General features: G+C 46.2%; 1 protein-coding gene across 2 annotated transcripts in view; it reads left to right on the forward strand.

The window, feature by feature from the left end:
- Positions 1-20,770, forward strand: part of LOC140370096 (protein jagged-2-like) — a 70,456-nt gene that overhangs the window by 45,070 nt on the left and 4,616 nt on the right. Inside the window, exons 8-24 of one of the 2 annotated variants that reach the window (XM_072457051.1) lie at positions 854-967; positions 2,284-2,397; positions 4,932-5,045; positions 6,334-6,380; positions 9,804-9,977; positions 10,634-10,784; positions 12,299-12,478; positions 13,752-13,865; positions 13,936-14,049; positions 15,893-16,006; positions 16,307-16,423; positions 16,754-16,781; positions 18,472-18,557; positions 18,681-18,794; positions 18,874-18,989; positions 19,555-19,878; positions 19,957-20,088. In XM_072457051.1, coding sequence (XP_072313152.1) covers positions 854-967; positions 2,284-2,397; positions 4,932-5,045; positions 6,334-6,380; positions 9,804-9,977; positions 10,634-10,784; positions 12,299-12,478; positions 13,752-13,865; positions 13,936-14,049; positions 15,893-16,006; positions 16,307-16,423; positions 16,754-16,781; positions 18,472-18,557; positions 18,681-18,794; positions 18,874-18,989; positions 19,555-19,878; positions 19,957-20,088 — 2,153 coding nt within the window. The remainder of the gene's footprint in view (positions 1-853; positions 968-2,283; positions 2,398-4,931; positions 5,046-6,333; positions 6,381-9,803; positions 9,978-10,633; positions 10,785-12,298; positions 12,479-13,751; positions 13,866-13,935; positions 14,050-15,892; positions 16,007-16,306; positions 16,424-16,753; positions 16,782-18,471; positions 18,558-18,680; positions 18,795-18,873; positions 18,990-19,554; positions 19,879-19,956; positions 20,089-20,770) is intronic. The other variant, XM_072457052.1, reaches the window with a different exon arrangement.

Consider the following 20,770-nt stretch of genomic DNA (forward strand, 5'->3'; position numbering starts at 1 on the left):
GGGGAGTGGGCTCCTGCCTGAGGGGAGTGGGCTCCTGCCTGAGGGGAGTGGCTCAGTGTCCGTGTCCAGGGTGAGAAGGGTCGGCTGTGATCCGACCTGTTCGTCCCAGAGTCCTGGAGACGTACAGGTCCTGCAGAGATGGAAGTCTGCACCTTGTCAGCAGAGGGCGCTGTAGTCTCTGTTTGTCCCTGGCTGTGGCTCCAGTGTACCACCACTCAATGATGGCCGTGTAGAACTGCACCAATTTTGGAGGTGCAGCAGTCTGTGTACAGGGAGAAGAGCAGAGGAGAAAGTACACAGCCCTGTGGAGCTCCTGTGCTTCCAAGTGTCAGCGCCACAGGCCTGTAGTCATTAAGTCCTGTGATCAGGGGCTTCATGGGGACAGAGGCGATGAAGGACGACTTGAAGCAGGCTGGGACATGGTCAGACAAGTCAGACGGGAGTCAAGGGGGGAGTCATTTCCTCTGCACAGTGTCTCAGGGTGGAGGGGGAGACATGAAGAGTGATGAGCTTTGTTTATCAGCTGCACACACTGACACAAACCTTCTGTCCTGTCCTGACATTGTTAAGTTTTTAGACTGGTATAAAACTGCTTGTTTATAGTATGTTTGTTACATTTGTCACGGTTTATTACGAGTCAATATCACTCACCAAACTGTATCTCCAATTTGTTGATATCCAATTAGAATCCAGATTTGTTCAAGTTTCAAGTCCTCAGCCTCATTAAAGGTGCGGTGCCTGGTCAGATATGAAGGACTCACTTGTGGTGCCGTCCGTCCTGCCTTAAGAGGACACCATGTTACACCAGCATCGGCCTTTATCATTGGCTGATGGCGTTCTGTTTGTTTCCCAGCTGAACACGCCTGTGCGTCGAACCCCTGTGCCAACGGCGGCACGTGCCATGAGGTGCCCAGCGGCTTCGAGTGCCACTGCGCCCCGGGCTGGTCCGGACCCACCTGTGCCAAAGGTCTGTGCCATTGTTTCTGCTGCACCTCCAGATTCTTGAAGTACATTCTTGACCACACTCAGGTTTAACTGTGGTGGCTGAAGCTTCTAGAAAGAGAACTATGGATAAAACAATCTGAAAGTTTGTTCTTTTGACGTTTTGATCTAATATTGCAGCTGCCTTTGTTCTCGAAAAGTCTTTTTATATTTGTTTAGTCCAGATCATTATTATGATTATTAAAATATATATATATGATGTTGATTATGAACTGTATTTCAGCCATAGTCTTGTATTCAACATGCTTTTAAGTTTAGTTTAAAGGTACACTATGTCACTTTTCTGCTCGTTTCCATGTGACTGGAGTATTTCACAGTACGGCATTAAACTTTAACATTAATCTTTTGTTGTTACTGTGTGAGTTACTGATAAATTCACTGTTACTAGTGGTTTTCTGTGTAAATGCCTTTAATTCTGTGATCTCCTGTGATCTCATGTGATCTCATGTGATCCCATGTGATCTCCTGTGATCTCATGTGATCTCATGTGATCTCATGTGATCTCCTGTGATCTCTTGTGATCTCCTGTGATCTCATGTGATCTCCTGTGATCTCCAGGGATCTCATGTGATCTCCAGTGATCTCCAGGGATCTCATGTGATCACCTGTGATCACCTGTGATCTCCTGTGATCTCATGTGATCTCCTGTGATCTCATGTGATCTCCTGTGATCTCCAGGGATCTCATGTGATCTCCAGTGATCTCCAGGGATCTCATGTGATCACCTGTGATCACCTGTGATCTCCTGTGATCTCATGTGATCTCCTGTGATCTCATGTGATCTCCTGTGATCTCCAGTTATCTCCAGTGATCTCCAATGATCTCCTGTGATCTCATGTGATCTTGTGGTCTTCTCAGTGCACTTTGGGTCTGATAATTGCTCAAATCACCTTTAATTAGCCTCAATAAAGCATAAACAAAGACTCAATTCAGTCTTAAATAAGGAGTTAGGGTATTAATGATGTAGTTACTAAGCCTGAATTATAATAAACTAAAGAAAAACTAAAGAAACTGTTCAGGCTTTATAAAGTCTATTAAAAGTGTTGTTTTGTATAAAGTGTTACTGAATAAATACAAGATCGATCAGTTTTAATGTCAATGTAATAAAAGGCAAAACCGTAACATTTCCATGGGACGACCAGGTTCCTCTTCCAGAATCCTTTGTGTTGTTTCTAGTTTTAGTATGATTTTAGTGGATGCTGAGGCTGTGGGATTCTTCTGAAAAGCCTTTAGTTTCCTTTAGTTTCCTTTAGTGTTGTTTAAAGGTGCGTTTGGTTTCAGACACAGACGAGTGCGAGTTGGGCCCCTGCGCTCACGGAGGCACCTGTATCGACCTGAGGAACGGCTTTGAGTGCCTCTGCCCGGATCAGTGGAGCGGGAAGACCTGCCAGATCGGTAACTGCGCCGCCACCGCCGCCACGTTTGACCCTCATTTGACCCGCGGACACGTCACAGGTTTAAATCGGGTTCATGCTGCAGCGATCAGGAGGCGGGAGGAGCTTAGGAAACAGGTTCAAGGTCAAGGTTAGGGTCATGGTTTAAGGGTGAGGCAAACTCTGACTCGATCTCGTGCTAAAGCGCCGTGTTTCCACTGATGCGACACAAAGCTAGCAAAGCGCGTTAGCATCAGCTGTTTTCTGTTTATGGCCGCACTCATGTTTTTGTCACTTATAGTTGTGTTTTTGTCATTTTTAGATTCACAATTTTTGCTTCTGGTCACATTTTTGTTTCTTCTAGTCACGTTTTGTCAAGTCTAACTCCATTTTGGTAACATTTTTGTCACTATTAGGCATATTTTTTATTGAGTCATGTATTTGATGCTTATAGTTGTGTTTTTGTCGTCCCATTTTTGCAGCTTCTAGACACTTTTTTGTTGCATTTTCTTGCATTTAATCACGTTTTGTTGCATTTAGTAACCACGCATGGCACTCGCTTTGTCAAAGAGCCAAAATCTGATATATCCAGGTCATAATGCGTCTAACATTAGCATTAGCATTAGCATGACATAAAGAGACGTTCAAACGCGGCGTAGAGGCTTTGAGAGTAGTCAAAGGAATGAGGCAAAACTGTTCCTGTGCACGCTCGCTTTAGCCACGCCCCTCACACACGCTAGCTTTAGCCACGCCCCTCACACACACAAACTTGGAATTACTAAACATCTTTTTGTGACTCGCTCAGATTGACCTCAGGATTAAAACGTATAATTCAGTTGCGCTTTTTCCTTTAAAGTAGCATTTTTGGCGCATTTTCGTTGCTTTTAGTCACGTTTTTGTTCCTTTTAGTGGCGCATTTGTTGCTTTTAGTTGCATTTTGTCATTTATAGCCTCGTCTCACAGCCACACAAATTTGACATTAAGCCTCATGATTAAAAATTATAATTCAGGCACGATTTGTTATGTCTGGGTCAGTCTGGAGGGCCAGGGCCGGTTGAAACGTGGCTCTAGTGTGACATGCATTAATCGTGCAGTGGATAATATAAAATAAATTGTAAAACAAATGCGTTGCTTTGCTGTTCCTTTGGCTCTTGAGGCGTACTGCTGCGGCAGAAGTGTCTTTAGCTCTGTTTGTTTAGTCATAAATAGATAAAAGTTTATTTGAGGATAAATCACTGTTGTTTTAACTGATGTCCTCAAGTCACTCCTGCACGTTGTAAAAGTATTGGTGTTACTGCACACGTATATTTGTATTGCGGTAATCGTGTTTGCTCGGAGTTAGTGTCTGTTTACGCCCCGTTTTAGCCGCCGCCCTCCTCGCACGCCCCCCCCGTCCCGTCCGTGGAAACCCTCCGCCCGAAGTGCAACTCGATACAGGTGCGCTGGAGTAAGGCTAAATTTACCACTGCGCCCGGCAACTGCGACCTCCCCAGCGCCTGAAATACTGCAGTACTCTGAGACGTGTGAGGGGCCCGTTTGACCCAGACAGAGGCGTGCTTACGAGCAGGACACGCCCCCCACCCCGTGCGCAGCCAGGAAACGCTCAGAGGACGTAAACAACCGATGGAGAAGGCGATGATCGTGAAGTCAGATCCACAGTGAGGGTGGAGAGGCGGCTGCGTACGAGGCGCGCGGGTTGGGATCGTAGACGCTCAGAGACGATTACGATTAACAATGTTCAGACGATTATGTCAGTGTCTTATGGGAGAGAGTCTAATGTCAGAGGTAGACAGGTGTCGTCCGTCTCCTGAGAGCTCACATTTAAATACTGTTATGGTCCTGCTTTAGAGAGATATTATTGTCATTATTATCCTGAAAAATGTTTTGACTTTTCTGTTAAGATAAGATAAAATAAGATGATCCTTTGTGGTCCCTGTTTGAGTTGAAAACTGTACGTGAACAAAGTCTACGCTAAATAATCTACATTTTCCAAGGCTGAACGTGTATTTTCTTGTATTTATCATGATTGGAGAAACTTTTTCTGCTGCTCGCGTTTGCATCGCCAAAACATACTTTTTATGCTTTTGATGAGATTTATGAGCGTCTCACTGGAAAGCAACGTGATGTCGAGTCTAGGGTGGGTTAGGGTTAGGGGAGGGGAGGGTTACGGGAGGGTTAGGATAGGGGAGGGTTAGGGCTAGGAGATGGTTAGGGGAGGTTAGGGGAGGGTTAAGGGAGGGGAGGGTTAGGGCTAGGGGAGGGTTAGGGGAGGGTTATGGGAGGGTTAGGGGAGGGGAGGGTTAGGGCTAGGGGAGGGTTAGGGGAGGTTAGGGGAGGGTTAAGATTAGTGCACAGAGCTAGGAGGGGAGGAGTTTAAGCAAAGTGGCCCATATAAAATAGTCAAACATTTCGGTGTAATTTAGAGACTCGTTGGTGTTGTGGTCACTGTAAAACATGTGTCCGTCCGTGTGCCACGCCTAATGTACACGTGTGTTTGCTGTGCGTGTGCTAACCTGTGCTAACCTGCGCTTGGTGCTGGTCCTGCTTGTATTTCAGATGTGAATGAGTGCGCGGCGAGGCCCTGTCTAAACGCTTACTCTTGTAAAAATCTGATTGGTGGATATCACTGCGCCTGCTTTCGTGGATGGGCGGGACTAAACTGTCACATCAGTCAGTATCAAAACAGAAGGAACATCTGTCCACCGGATCCGTCCGCCGGATCCGTCCTGCTAGCTTTAGCGCTTCACGGCGGCTCTGCGCTTCCACTGGCAAAATGTGGCTGAATCTGATATTAATATTGATAAAACATATTAATGACAACTTTAACAACAGAAGTTTATAGAATCAAACTGAAAGAAAAACAGCAGTGACAGTTTTTAAGAGATGTTCATATTTTATTGATCTTTGATTGATTGCTATTGATAGAATTAGTTTCATCTGATTTTGAATTTAAAATACTCTGAATGTTTAAACTTGCAAAAACATTTGAACATTTGAATTGTTTTTGATCCAAATTTCAGTTGCTGAAATTGGCACTGCGCATTTTCAACAGATTTTTCAACATAATTTTTTTGAATATTTGATGTATAAAGTTAAACTCACAGCAACTAGAAACTGCAAAACTCTAAATTTAGACTGATGAATGTGAGAGTGAATTTTTCATTTAAAATTTTCAGATTGAGAAAAACACATTGTAAATTTTGAAATTTTTCCACTGAAATTTTGTTGATCTTTGATTGATAGCTCTTGAAGATAATTAGATTAATCTGATTTTGAATTTAAATATAATGGGAATTTCTAACTCCGAATGTTCAACCTTGCAAAAACATTTGAATGTTTTTTTTTTATGTTTTTTCCCTCCCAAATTTCAACAGGGTTTTGAACATACATTTTTGGAATATTGCGAATTCACTGCAAATTTCACACTCTGAATTTAGACTCCTGAATGTGAGAGTACATTTTTCATTTTGAATTTCCAGATTGAGAAAAACACATTTAAAATTTTAAAATTTTGCCACTGAAATAACATTTTTCAGGGTTAGAAAAAAATCTGAAATTCAGCAGAATTTAAAATTCTTAATCTGATGAAACAAATGACCTTTCACATATTGCTGCCATAATAAACGTGAAGATATAAAACCGGCACAAACATTTGTCAGTGGAACAGAACTCACCTTCTTCCTCTGGACTTTCCACACTTCTGTCTTAACTCTTGGATCCTCTGGACAATCGTTCAATCGTTTCCGCACAAATCTCACTGAAATCTGTAGCATCTATAATTTGTCTCTGATTCTTAGACACTGCATGTTCTGTCTGTGCATTTCCTTGAATCCTCTCTGCTCCGTGGCATGTTAGCATGTTAGCACTGCTGCTTTAGCACTGCCACTTTAGCGCTGCCGCTTTAGCGCTCAGACCCGCTCACCGAACACTAGTTTAACGCTTCCTGTTTGTGTTGCAGATGTGAACAGTTGCCATGGCCAGTGTCAGAACGGAGCCACGTGTACGGTGAGACACGCATCATTTCACATTTACTACAATCCTACAATACCTGCAACTAATACCAACATACGAACAGTAACAATGAACGTAGAAGCTCATTTAAACACGTGTCTACGAGGTCAAACTAACGATGCGCGGTAATAACCTGTATAAGTCGCATTAAGCAAAACAAACCGTACACAATCAGAATGAATACATATACAAGGCGCACTGGATTGTAAAGCGCACTGTCATTTTTTGAGAAAATTAGAAAATCGTTTTTTGTGAAAATTTAAAAAAATATTTTTTTGTGAAAATTTAAAAAAATAGTTTTTTGAGAAAATTAAAGGCTTTTAAGTGCGTCGTATAGTGCCGAAAATACGGTACGGTAAGAATACGGTTAGGAATTGGGGTAAGCCTGAATCATTCTTAATACATTTTTGTTCTTTGCTCGTGCTTTGTTAATGCAGGAAAAAGTGCATTTATTAGAAAGTGTTAACACAGAAGTTTAGTTGTTTTTGCTTGGGGTAGATTATGATTCTGAGAAATAGACTCGAAACCACAAGAAAAAATACTATTTTATTGGACAAAACAACAGTACTTTCACTTAAACGCAAAAAAATAGTATTTCTTTCTTTACGCTCCCGTGTGGTGTTATTCTATTTCTGATAAAGCACAATGTAATTTCATTACGGTTCAGTATAAGTTCATTTTTTAATACTTTTGACGACTCTTCCGCTGTACGGCACGAGTAAACCTCTGCATTATCACGGAGACAAGCAGCCGATGCCTCCAGGCCAAGTTACGGGGCAGATCTGCGGAGAGACGGCCCGTGGCGAGCTCGTTTTTCACAATAAAATCACCTATAACTTAAACTATACGAGAAAAATCCATTTAATGCCAGACTTTGGAACATTTCAAGCAAAAAGGAAACCATTACCAAGGAGAAAAGCGTCAGAAAATATAAGCTATAATAAAGTCTTATGTTCAGGAGGCAGGAAAGTGCTTTTATTATGGCGTCCAAAATGTGTTGTTAGTGTTTGAGAGCGCGACTTTAAAAACAGTAGATCTTTGTGTGGAGTTGCGTCAGGGGAGAGCGAGAAGCTGGCGGGAGAACAGAGAACGCGAACAAAGCTGGAGGCGAAACTGCGGGGTCGACACGAGGTTTGAACGATCGCTCTTCCATTTCAACACGTCGCCTCCTGAGAACCTCCGAAAACACACGTAAATAACTCTGAAAACGACAGCGTGGCACAGCGGCGCAGTCGTTAGCGCTCCCGCCTCACCGTAACGAGGCTCACCGTAACAGTGATGTAATTCCACGTTCCTCCACGAGGGGTTCATAGTTAGAAGGGTGCTAAAGCCAGTATCGATGCTTGATACTCATTTGAACAAGTATCGATACTGAAAACTATACAAATATAAAGCAAAAAGCCGTTGGTACATTTAAACAACATATGGGATTCCGCAAGGTTCTGTACTTGGACCAGAGATATTCAATCTGTTTTTTAGTTTAGTTTTTTTGCAGATTGCACAATTATTTTTAGATCAGGGTTTTATTGAGATTTATTTGTATTACTATTGGGATGCCGCAAGGATCTGTATTTGCGCCAAAGTTTTTTAATCTGTTTTTTTGTTTTGTTTTTTTGCAGATGACACCATTATTTTTAGTTCAGGGGTTTTTTGAAATGTATTTTTATTTCTATATTATGGGGATGCCGCAAGGTTCTGTACTTGGACCAGAGTTATTTGATCTGCTTATTAATGACTTTGTGAAGTAGCCAATTTTTTATTTCTAATTTTTTTTTGCAGATTACACCATTTATTTTTACTCCAGGGCAAATTTAAGAAAGCTAATGGAGAAGTTTGTGATAGAAATGGCTAAAATAAACTACATTTTAATTGTTTTTTGAAGATTTATTGTTATTACTATATTATGGGAAAGCCGCAAGGATCTGTACTTGGACCAGAGTTATTTAATGTGCTTATTAATTAAGTAGCCAATTTCCTTTTTTCCCTTTCTTCTTTTTTTTGCAGATGACGCCATTATTTTTACTCCAGGGCAAATTTGAGAAAGTTAATGAAGAAGTTTGTGATAGAAATGGCTAAAATAAACTACATTTTCATTGTTTTTTGAAGGTTTATTGTTATTACTATATTATGGGTATGCCGCAAGGATCTGTACTTGGTCCAGAGTTATTTAATCTGCTTATTAATGACTTTGTGAAGTAGCCAATGTCTTTTTTTCCCCTTTTTTTTTTTTGCAGATTACACCATTATTTTTACTCTAACGGAGCTAACGGAGAAGTTTGTGATAGAAATGGCTAAAATAAACTACATTTTAATTGGTTTTTGGAGGTTTATTTTCATTTCTATTGATATTGAAACAGCTGGACAATGTTTCTCAGCGGAACACATTTCAACTTGAGTGGATAAGTAGCTCCATTACGTCTTATTCATACATTTCCAACATTTCTCTTTCATGTCGAGTGATTAGGCTCATAACTTTTAATTACGTTTGATTTCCGACGCTCTTTCCGAATAAACGGGGCAGTTGAAAGGCGCGTCCGAAATGATTGAAACCATCAGAACTAAACTGATTTTTAATGAGAAGATGGAGGATAATTTGATGTTTTGGAGGCGCCGGGTTCAGACGTGTCTCGCTATGCGGACGATGAGCACATCTGCTTTTGCACGACACGGTTTTTATTTAACGAGGGAAACGCTCAAAACAAACGGCGGTCGAATGGTATTTGCACAGACGCTGAAAGTGAAGCTGCAAATGACAACGCAGCTTAAAAACGAATCAGATTAAACATTAAATCTGCGTCGGATTCATTAAACTCCTTCTTATAACATCAAAAACACGAGGTTTAACTAATTAAAAGTGCTTTACGGAACAGGAAACGATGCAAAAAACAGGTTCCGCTGAGATGTTTTAGAGAAATATACTTAATTAACTATATTAGCGCTTAAAATACACTCAGTTAATGATGAAAACAGTGTTTCTCTTCAAACTTCGCTTTCCTGCCAAATTAATAGACCAATCGGCAATAAACAAGCTTAATTTATGCTGTACTATCATATTTGTGAGAGTTGTGAGGTGCTATTTGTTTTGTCCTGTTTTATAATGTTGTTTTATGTATTTTGTTGCATTCATGGTTTTGTTCTTTGCACAAAAAAGACAAAGAAACACAAAGTAAACAAAGACAAATTGGGTACATTTGGGAAAAAACGTTTAGAGAAAAAGTATCCATCTCTAACTTGTCCATGGCAGGAGTTCTGAGGCCCAAACACAAAGATGAATCCACTTCTAGAGCTTTGTAAACGCTGATAAAGGTTTATTAATTATTAGTTGGGACTGCGTGCCACCGGAGGGCGCTCTAGAGACATTTGATCAGGTAAACTCTGGACGGGAGGCCACCTGACACACTCCTTCCCTCTGCTCAGGAGGGTCCCAGGGGTTTCCAGTGCCTGTGCAGACCCGGCTTCAGGGGCCAACACTGTGAGCAGCAGAGGGACCACTGTGAGAGCGCCCCCTGCAGGAACAGCGCCCGCTGCCTCGCCACGGCCGAGGACTTCAGGTGCCAGTGTGCGGCGGGATTCACCGGGAGCCACTGCGAGGTCAGGGACTAAACCAGGACTAAACCAGGACTAAACCAGGTCTATACCAGGACTAAACCAGGTCTAAACCAGGTCTAAACCAGGACTAAACCAGGCCTAAACCAGGACCAAACCAGGACCAAACCAGGTTTAAACCAGGACCAAATAAAGACTAAACCAGGTCTAAACTTGGACTAAACCAGGACTAAACCAGGTCTAAACCAGGACTAAACCAGGACTAAACCAGGTCTAAACCAGGTCTAAACCAGGACTAAACCAGGCCTAAACCAGGACCAAACCAGGACCAAACCAGGTTTAAACCAGGACCAAATAAAGACTAAACCAGGTCTAAACTTGGACTAAACCAGGACTAAACCAGGACTAAACCAGGTCTAAACCAGGACTAAATAAAGTCTAAACCAGGTCTAAACTTGGACTAAACCAGGACTAAACCAGGCCTAAACAGGCCTAAACCAGGACTAAACCAGGACTAAAGAAGGTCTAAACCAAGACTAAACCAGGACTAAACCAAGACTAAACCAGGACTAAACCAAGACTAAACCAGGACTAAAGGAGGTCAAAACCAGGTCTAAACTTGGACCAAACCAGGTCTAAAACAGGACTAAACTAGGACTCAACCAGGTCTAAACCAGGTTCATTCTTTCCCGTGTGTCCAGACCCAGACTGACCCATGCAGTCCAAACCCGTGCCAGAACCAGGCCCAGTGCTCGAGTGAAGCCGGACTCTTCTCCTGCAGCTGTCCAGACGAGTACGAGGGGCAAACGTGCTCGGAACGCAAGGACCACTGCAAAACCCACCACTGCAAAGGTAAAAGTACTGCAAATACTTTACTCTACTGCAAAACCCACTACTGCAAAGGTAAAAGTACTGCAAATACTTTACTCTACTGCAAAACCCACTACTGCAAAGGTAAAAGTACTGCAAATACTTTACTCTACTGCAAAACCCACTACTGCAAAGGTAAAAGTACTGCAAATACTTTACTCTACTGCAAAACCCACTACTGCAAAGGTAAAAGTACTGCAAATACTTTCCTCTACTGCAAAACCCACCACTGCAAAGGTAAAAGTACTGCAAATACTTTACTCTACAGCAAAACTCACTACTGCAAATGTAAAAGTACTGCAAATACTTTACTCTACTGCAAAACCCACTACTGCAAAGGTAAAAGTAGTGCAAATACTTTCCTCTACTGCAAAACCCACCACTGCAAAGGTAAAAGTACTGCAAATACTTTACTCTACAGCAAAACTCACTACTGCAAATGTAAAAGTACTGCAAATACTTGACTATACTGCAAAACCCACCACTGCAAAGGTAAAAGTACTGCAAATACTTTACTCTACTGCAAAACTCACTACTGCAAAGGCAAAAGTACTGCAAATACTTGACTATACTGCAAAACCTACTACTGCAAATGTAAAAGTACTGCAAATACTTTATTATACTGCAAAACCCACTACTGCAAAGGTAAAAGTACTGCAAATACTTTACTCTACTGCAAAACTCACTACTGCCAAGGTAAAAGTACTGCAAATACTTTACTATACTGCAAAGCCCACTACTGCAAAGGTAAAAGTACTGCAAATACTTTACTCTACTGCAAAACTCACTACTGCAAAGGTAAAAGTACTGCAAATACTTGACTATACTGTAAAACCCACTACTGCAAAGGTAAAAGTACTGCAAATACTTTACTATACTGCAAAACCCACCACTGCAAAGGTAAAAGTACTGCAAATACTTTACTATACTGCAAAACTCACAACTACAAAGGTAGAAGTACTGCAAATACTAAATATAATACTGTCATTTGCAAAAAAATATATAAATAAACAGATTAAACATCCCTGGTCCAAGTGCAGAACCTTGTGGCATCCCCATATTTTTGATTAAATGTATCAAAGGCTTTTTGCTCTATATATGTATCGTTTTCAGTATCGATACTTCTTTCAAATGAGTATTTAGCTTCGATACTCGCTTTAGCACCATTTTAACTCTGAACTGTACATATCTGCAATAACATCTGATCCATTTCACCTTCTTATATTATTATATTCTGAAATATTATGTTGTTACGTGACGTTTACTGATATGAACGAGTCAAATTAAAGTCAGTGGCTCATTTTAACTTTAGTTTGTGATTTTATTTACAGTCGGTGATGTGAATGTAAATGTTTTGTGTCGTTTCTTCCTCGTTTCTCTTGAACAGAGGTTAAAGTGTAAAGTGCAACAGTCACTCACAAAACGACTCGGCTTCTACTTCCTGCCGTTCCATCCTCACTTCCTGTTCCAAGTGTCTCATTTCTCTTGCTCCTCAGTCCTGGACAGCTGCACCGTGGCCGTCTCCTCCAACCACTCCGGCGGCGAGGGCGGCGAGGGCGGCGTTTGGCATCTCTCCTCAAACGTGTGTGGACCTCACGGCCGATGCATCAGTCGACCTCAGGGGAACTTCAGCTGCTCCTGCGACCCGGGCTTCAGCGGCGCCTACTGCCACGAGAGTGAGTCACGGCACCGGCGGTCACTGCAGGGCGAGGGTGGCAGAGTGGTCAGCTTCACGGCCGTTGACAGGGCGAGGGTGGCAAAGTGGTCAGCTTCACGGCCGTTGACAGGGCGAGGGTGGCAAAGTGGTCAGCTTCACGGCCGGTCAGGGGCGAGGGTGGCAAAGTGGTCAGCTTCACGGCCGTTGTCAGGGCGAGGGTGGCAAAGTGGTCAGCTTCACGGCCGGTCAGGGGCGAGGGTGGCAAAGTGGTCAGCTTCACGGCCGTTGACAGGGCGAGGGTGGCAAAGTGGTCAGCTTCACGGCCGGTCAGGGGCGAGGGTGGCAAAGTGGTCAGCTTCACGGCCATTGACAGGGCGAGGGTGGTAGAGTGGTCAGCTTCACGGCCGTTGACAGGGCGAGGGTGGCAAAGTGGTCAGCTTCACGGCTGGTCAGGGGCGAGGGTGGCAAAGTGGTCAGCTTCACGGCCGTTGACAGGGCGAGGGTGGCAGAGTGGTCAGCTTCAAGGCCGTTGACAGGGCGAGGGTGGCAAAGTGGTCAACTTCACGGCCGGTCAGGGGCGAGGGTGGCAAAGTGGTCAGCTTCACGGCCGTTGACAGGGCGAGGGTGGCAGAGTGGTCAGCTTCACGGCCGTTGACAGGGCGAGGGTGGCAAAGTGGTCAACTTCACAGCCGGTCAGGGGCGAGGGTGGCAGAGTGGTCAGCTATACGGCCGGTCAGGGGGAAAGGCTGGTGTTCGGCTGACAGGGCGAGGGTGGCAGAGGGGTCAGGGCGGGGGTAGTAGAGTGGTCAGCTTCATGGCCGGTCAGGGGGAAAGGCTGGTGTTCGGCTGACAGTGCGAGGGTGGCAGAGTGGTCAGCTTCACAGCCGGTCAGGGGCACTTAAAATCTTATCTTTGGCTCCTGCAGCTCTCGCTCTGATTGGTCAGAACGGTCACATGACCCTACATCCGGCCTCACAACGTCCGGATGTAGCTACCTGCTAAAGGCTAAAGTGGATATTCTGTTTACATTTCACTTACAGTCCAGAATCAGCCAAACGTGCAAGTTGAATGGAACACATAATAACCTTACCCTCTGTTGCCTGGAGCGCAGACTTCCCTCTCCCCAGACACTTCCGCCAGGGGCGTGGCCACAGTATTAGCCTCTTAGCCTCAATAGCAGATTTCTTCCGGTTAAACGTGCACAGTTTGAGCCGGAGAAGCAGCGATTCTTCTCACAGACTCTGTAAACCCGACGTGACCTGCTTGATATCGTCTTGTGCTTCGTCCCGCAGACATAAACGACTGCGCGGCGCTGCCCTGCTCCAACGGCGGCACGTGCATCGACGGCATCAGCTCCTTCCACTGCCTCTGCCCCGACGGCTGGGACGGTCACCTCTGCAACATCGGTACGACTCCGCCCGCCGCCGACATTCAGCTCCCGGCGCGTGTCCTGACCTGTGCTTGTGTGTCCCGCAGACGTGGACGAGTGCAGCGGCGCCCCCTGTCTGAACGGAGGGCACTGCGTGGACCTGCTCAACGACTTCTACTGCCACTGCGTGGACGGCTGGAAGGGCAAGACCTGCAGCTCGCGTAAGTCTTTCTCTTCTTTTGTCTCGTTGTCGTCCACTTTTCCAACGTCAAATCGAGTTTTTCAAGTAGGAAAAATGCATTAAAATCACAAATACATGACAGACCACACACATAGCTTTCCAGACACTCCTTCCCATATTTATTTGACGTTGCCATGGTGACAGGCTTCTCTGGGATGGACACATCACTTTTAGATTGATTCTTTCCCATATCAGCGCGCTATCTGCAAACTTGAAGCGTTTTTACATCCAACTTGACCTTTTTGGAGCGTAGACTGAACTAAAATGACTTAATTGTTTTTTGTTTGAATTGATGGATCGGTAGAGGTGATATTTCCGCCTTTTTGTGGTTCGTTTTATGGTTTGTTTGGGTTTTGAGCCTCAACGCGACTTTCACACACGCAAAACAGCGTCTGAACGTTGAGACCAAGAGAATGCAGAAAATACAGATATCATCTTTTAGGAGTTTTTATCAGCGTCATCTTGATCTGACTCTGTATTTTGGATTGATTGCGGCACGTTTGAGTTCATCCTGTTTTGTCCTGGAGAGTAATAAATAATCCAACAATTGAATGACAGAAAATGAAGGCGTTTGCGGTCGTTTGGCGTTCGTTTGGCATTTGTTTGGAGGTCGTTTGGCGGTCGTTTAGCGGTTATTTGGTGGTCATTTGGCGGTCGTTTGGCGGTCGATTGACGGTCGTTTGGAGTTTGGAGGTCGTTTGGCAGTCCGGTTGATTGGCAGTCCGGTCGATTGGCAGTCCGGTCGTTTGGCGGCCGTTTGGAGGTCGTCTGGCGGTCGTTTGGCAGTCCGGTCGTTTGGAGGTCGTTTGGCGGTCGTCTGGCGGTCGTTTGGCAGTCCGGTCGTTTCGGCGGTCGTTTGGAGGTCGTTTCGGCGGTTGTTTGGCTGCCGTTTGGCATCAAGCTGAAGCGGTGCAGTGAAGACATTCTAGATCAGAGTCCGAACCATTTTCACTGAAACAGACACAAAGGAAACGGTCGAAACGCAGCGAATCCTTCAATTGAACCGAGGCCGGACCAGGTGGACACGCCCTTTTTCCCATGGGGCCTGTGTCGTGCGTTTGTTATGATGGTGGCGGAATGTATAATTATGTTGTAAAAAGTACTACTGCAGTTTGGACTTGCCCGTTTTAGCCCGATATCGATGGTTTGCTTTGAGCTGTAAAAGGATCTGCTGTAATGGAACCAATAAAACACTAAAATGTGACGGGCGAAACTTGGAACGCTTTTTAAACGAGCGCTTTTTGCCAAAAGATCGTCCACGTCTTTGTTTGGTTTCGATTCTCAGTAATTGACTCTTCACGTCCGCCTTGGGTGACGGTTAGCGGGAGCGTGTGTGGTCCGTCCTCGTAAACCAGGATCGAGCCGTGTTAATACGAGGATTATTCCAATACTTTGAGAACGCCGGGACTTAATCCGACTCCCCGAGCGCCGCTGTGATTATTTCTGACACAAACGCCGGCGCTGGATCGTGTTTGAACCCACGGCCACGCCCACCACCACGCCCCTCGCCCACGGCCGCATTCCACCGTTCAGGCTTTTATTGGCAAACAAAAGAAAGTAGCTAAAAGATGATGATGTTCTGTCATCGAGGTGAGCTGCGGGCGGGTGAGCTGCGGGTGAGCTGCGGGTGAGCTGCGGGTGAGCTGCGGGTGAGCTGCGGGTGAGCTGTGGGTGAGCTGCGGGGTGGCGGTTGGAGGGGCCGTGGTCGGTTTGAGGTGGCGGTTGGAGGGGCCGTGGGCAGTTGGAGGGGCCAGTGGTGCAGCTCGTCATGTTTTCCAGACCCTGTGTACTTGAACTGCGTTTCCCATGATGCCTCTGTGCAGGTGAGAGCCAGTGTGACCCTTTGACCTGCAGTAACGGCGGCACCTGCACCGACCACGGAGACTCGTTCCTCTGCGGCTGCGCTCCGGGCTGGGGCGGGGCTACCTGCAACACCGGTGAGAGCCACAGGGGGGGCACGTGAACATATGACCCTTGCCACGTGAACATATGACCCTCGCCACGTGAATATATGACCCTCGCCACATGAACATCTGACCCTCATCGTTTAAACATCTGACCTTCGCCATTTAAACATCTGACCCTCATCGTTTAAAAATCTGACCCTCATCGTTTAAACATCTGACCCTCATCGTTTAAACACTATAGGTTCATTAGAGTCAATATTACGGTCACTAAATCAGGAATGGCACATGTTAGACTCTTATTTCAACTGGTGTTTCGTGCGTCTGTCTCAGGGAAGAACAGCTCGTGTGCCGCGGCGCCGTGTCTGAACGGAGCCACGTGTGTGGGCGGAGCCGACGGCTTCAAGTGCATCTGCAAAGACGGATGGGAGGGGCCCAGGTGCACGCTGGGTAAGAACGCCAGAGTCAAGCTCCAAAATACAACATGAAACACCTTCAACAGAGGAAATAAAGCAGTAAAACACACAGTATCTATAATGACACAGATAAAGTGCATTTATGACTCTTCTGACGATCACACTCTCTCATCCACAGTTTGTGTGTTTCACATGTTTTTATTCTCAGGCCAAAAATGTGATTGACTTTTAATGAAACACAAAGTGAAAGACTGAAATAAACAAACGCAGTGAACATGGAATTAGTTAATGAGGCTTGAATCAGGTTAAAATGTGATTTAAAAAACATTTCTTTGTGTGACATTTGTTTCTCTTTCACTTGTAGATGTGGACGACTGCAGCCCACAGCCCTGGTGAGTCTGCCCTTTGTTTCCTCTGAAGTCTGGAAAGAAAACCCTGATGCTCTGGACACGTATGACCCTAAAAGCCCCATGTGTAATAATGACACGTGTTATAAAGACGTTTAACCGCCTGAACCAGGTCTAGAACAAGACCAAACCAGGTCTAGAACATGACCAAACCAGGTCTAGAACAAGACCAAACCAGGTCTAGAACATGACCAAACCAGGTCTAGAACAAGACCAAATCAGGTCTAGAACATGACCAAACCAGGTCTAGAACTGGCTCAAACCAGGTCTAGAACATGACCAAACCAGGTCTAGAACTGGCTCAAACCAGGTCTAGAACAGGACCAAACTAAACCTTTTCTCACTAAGGATCCTCTTTGTTTTCTTGGTCTCAAACAGACTTAGACCTGGTCCAGACCTGATTTGTGTAGGTTCCAGTTTGGTCCTAGACCTGGCTTAGTTCTTGTCCTGGTTTGTTGTACTGGTCTCACTTCTCGGCTCCTGCTCTGGTCCTGTTTTAGACCTGGTCTGGTTTGGTCCGGACTGGTCCTGTTCTAGACCTGGTTTGGTCCCGTCTGGTCCTGTTCTAGAACTGGTTTGGTCCGGTCTGGTCCTGTTCTAGACCTGGTTTGGTCCGGTCTGGTCCTGTTCTAGACCTGGTTTGGTCCGGTCTAGTCCTGTTCTAGACCTGGTTTGGTCCGGTCTGGTCCTGTTCTAGACCTGGTTTGGTCCGGTCTGGACCTGTTCTAGACCTGGTTTGGTCCGGTCTAGTCCTGTTCTGGACCTGGTTTGGTCCGGTCTAGTCCTGTTCTAGACCTGGTTTGGTCCGGTTTGGCCCTTTTCTAGACCTGGTTTGGTCCGGTCTGGACCTGTTCTAGACCTGGTTTGGTCCGGTCTGGTCCTGTTCTAGACCTGGTCTGGTTTGGTCCCGTCTGGTCCTGGTTGGAGCAGGTTTTCATAGATCACTGTTTCGCTGCTGGCGTCTGTCAAACTGTCGCTCCAGTTTTAACTCGACATCTTGGAAACGCTCAGGATCCGTTTGTTTTGGGGCAAAGCTCTCGCGGGTTTGTCTTGTAGTTCTGGTTTTCTACTTTTTAAACAAAGCTTTGAGTGTGATACAGCCAAAGTGCGGAGCCAAAACTGTTCTAATACAACCACGAGTTTATATTGTGAAAGGGTTAAAATATTGAGAGAGCTTGACTTAACGTCCAGGTCTGGGGCTTTAGTCCTGGTTTAGTCCTGGTTTAGTCCTGGTTTAGTCCTGGTTTGGACCTGGTTTAGTCCTGGTTTATTCCTGGTTTAGTCCTGGTTTAGACCTGGTTTAGTCCTGGTTTAGTCCTGGTTTAGTCCTGGTTTGGACCTGGTTTAGTCCTGGTTTAGTCCTGGTTTAGTCCTGGTTTATTCCTGGTTTAGTCCTGGTTTAGTCCTGGTTTAGTCCTGGTTTGGACCTGGTTTAGTCCTGGTTTATTCCTGGTTTAGTCCTGGTTTAGTCCTGGTTTAGACCTGGTTTAGTCCTGGTTTGGACCTGGTTTAGTCCTGGTTTAGTCCTGGTTTGGACCTGGTTTAGTCCTGGTTTATTCCTGGTTTAGTCCTGGTTTAGTCCTGGTTTATTCCTGGTTTAGTCCTGGTTTAGTCCTGGTTTAGTCCTGGTTTGTCCTGACTCTCTGGTTCACCTCGGTGCTGTTTGTCTCCTCAGTTATAACGGGGGTCAGTGTGTGGACGGAGTGAACTGGTTCCGTTGTGAGTGCGCTCCTGGATTCGCCGGACCCGACTGTCGCATCAGTAAGTCTGTCACGACGCTTTGCACAAAGGCCGGCGAGTTGGTCTGGCCGTGGTGTGTCCAGGGGCCGCGTGTCGGTCAGAACAGGCTCATAAAGCGTCCTCTCCCTCTCGTGTTCCCCTCAGATATCGACGAGTGCCAGTCCTCGCCCTGCGCCGCCGGCTCCACCTGCGTCGACCAGATCCACGGGTTCAAGTGCGTGTGTGCCGCGGGACACGCCGGGCCGCGCTGCCAGGACTGTGAGTGTCTTTCTGCTGTGGTCACTGTGTGGTCAGACGTCCTTTCTCTCTTGCACTAACGCGCCGCTCGCTCCCTCAGTCGTAGGCTTCGGGCTCTCGTGCCTGGTCGGCGGTCGGCAGGTCGCCCACGGCGAGCGCTGGACGGAGCAGTGTAACAGCTGCCGGTGTGCGGACGGACACGTGCGCTGCTCCAAGGTCAGACTCACTGGACTCACACTGGACTCATTCTGGACTCACACTGGACTCATTCTGGACTCACTCTGGACTCTCTCTGGACTCACTCTACACTCACTCTGGTCTCACTCTGGTCTCACTCTGGACTAACTCTGGACTCACTCTGGTCTCACTCTGGTCTCACTCTGGACTCACTCTGGACTCACTCTGGTCTCACTCTGGTCTCACTCTGGACTCACTCTGGTCTCACTCTGGACTCACTCTGGACTCACTCTGGACTCTCTCTGGACTCACTCTGGACTCACTCTGGTCTCACTCTGGAATCACTCTGGACTCACCCTGGACTCTCTCTGGACTCACTCTGGACTCACTCTGGTCTCACTCTGGTCTCACTCTGGACTCTCTCTGGACTCACTCTGGTCTCACTCTGGACTCACTCTGGACTCACTCTGGACTCACTCTGGACTCACTCTGGACTCACTCTGGACTCACTCTGGTCTCACTCTGGTCTTACTCTGGACTCTCACTGGACTCATTCTGGACGTTCATGAGTCTTCACTACCTCGTCCTCTCTGTCCGTCCTCAGGTTTACTGTGGTCCTCCCTCGTGCCTCCTCCCCCCGTCCTCCTCGTCCTTCTCCTCATCCTCCTCGTCCTCCTCCTCGTCCTCCTCCTCGTCCTCCTCCTCCTCGGACTCCTCGTCAGACAGCGCCCCCGTGTGTCCCGGAGGAGGGCGGTGCACGCAGCAGCTCTTTCTCTCGTGTTTCTCTGAGCCGTGTGAGCGAGCGGGTGTTTGCTCCTCCCACGACACCCCCTCACCGCCACAGACGAGCTGTCAGCCCGACTCTGAGCCCCAGGACCCAGACTGCGCCCGGATCTCACTCATCTTCAGCCGGGACAAAGTACCTCGGGTAAGGCAGGGTTTCATCTCGACCCGCGGGTCCTTTTACGGTGCAAAGTCCATGATGAAGCGTCTGGTTTGTCTCCAGGGCACGACGGTGCAGCAGATCTGCTCCGAGCTCCGGTTCCTCCCTGTGACTCAGACTCTGGCCCTGAACCGGACGCTGCTGATCCTCTGCGAGCGCTCCACGACCAGCGCCGACACCGTGGAGGTCGCCATGGTAACGCACAGACCACCAATAACCTTTGTTTCGTTGTATTGTTGATTAACTGTTCTGCGAGTTCACTTAAATCTGCTGGACGTGTGACGATCTAGACGCCGTTTCTGATATCGGGCTGTAAAACTCCCTTAGGGCAAGACTAATCTAGTTCGCAGCAGTATAAATCATCAGCCCAGTGTCTTCAGATTGAAAATGACTTCGATTTAAAACAAAAGCCTGTCCAGACGACTCTCTTGGACACTTTGACCCTGACCACGCCCGAACGAGGGCCACGCGGACTCAGTGAGAACCTCAGGAGTCGTGTTTGCGAAGGGGGTCGACCTTCTGTGGGGGGCGGGCTTCAGACGGCCCAATCAGAGTCGACTGAACGCGGGTTCAGACTGAGCGGGTTCAGACTGAGCTCCACTCAAAACTGAAGCCGTTTCTGAACCGTTAGAGTTGAAACAAACGCGTGACTCTTTGTATGTCATTTTGGCTCGATCAGATTTGAATCACACCTAGACTTTCTTTGGTAAATAGAAGTGAGTAAAGCCGATACTCTGACGGACACGAGTTTGGGCTTTTGTTTAGTTTTGACAATTCTTCTTTAAAAGCTGAAGCAAAAATATGAGATTTGGGGACTTGTAATAAAGTATAAAAATGTCCTTTCGGAAACCACAACAAGGCTCATTACCGTATTTTC

Source organism: Eucyclogobius newberryi, unplaced genomic scaffold, assembly GCF_026437365.1.
Source record: "Eucyclogobius newberryi isolate DKJ021-1_F unplaced genomic scaffold, fEucNew1.0.hap1 SCAF_21, whole genome shotgun sequence".
In the NCBI taxonomy this organism is placed as follows: Eukaryota; Metazoa; Chordata; class Actinopteri; order Gobiiformes; family Gobiidae; genus Eucyclogobius; species Eucyclogobius newberryi.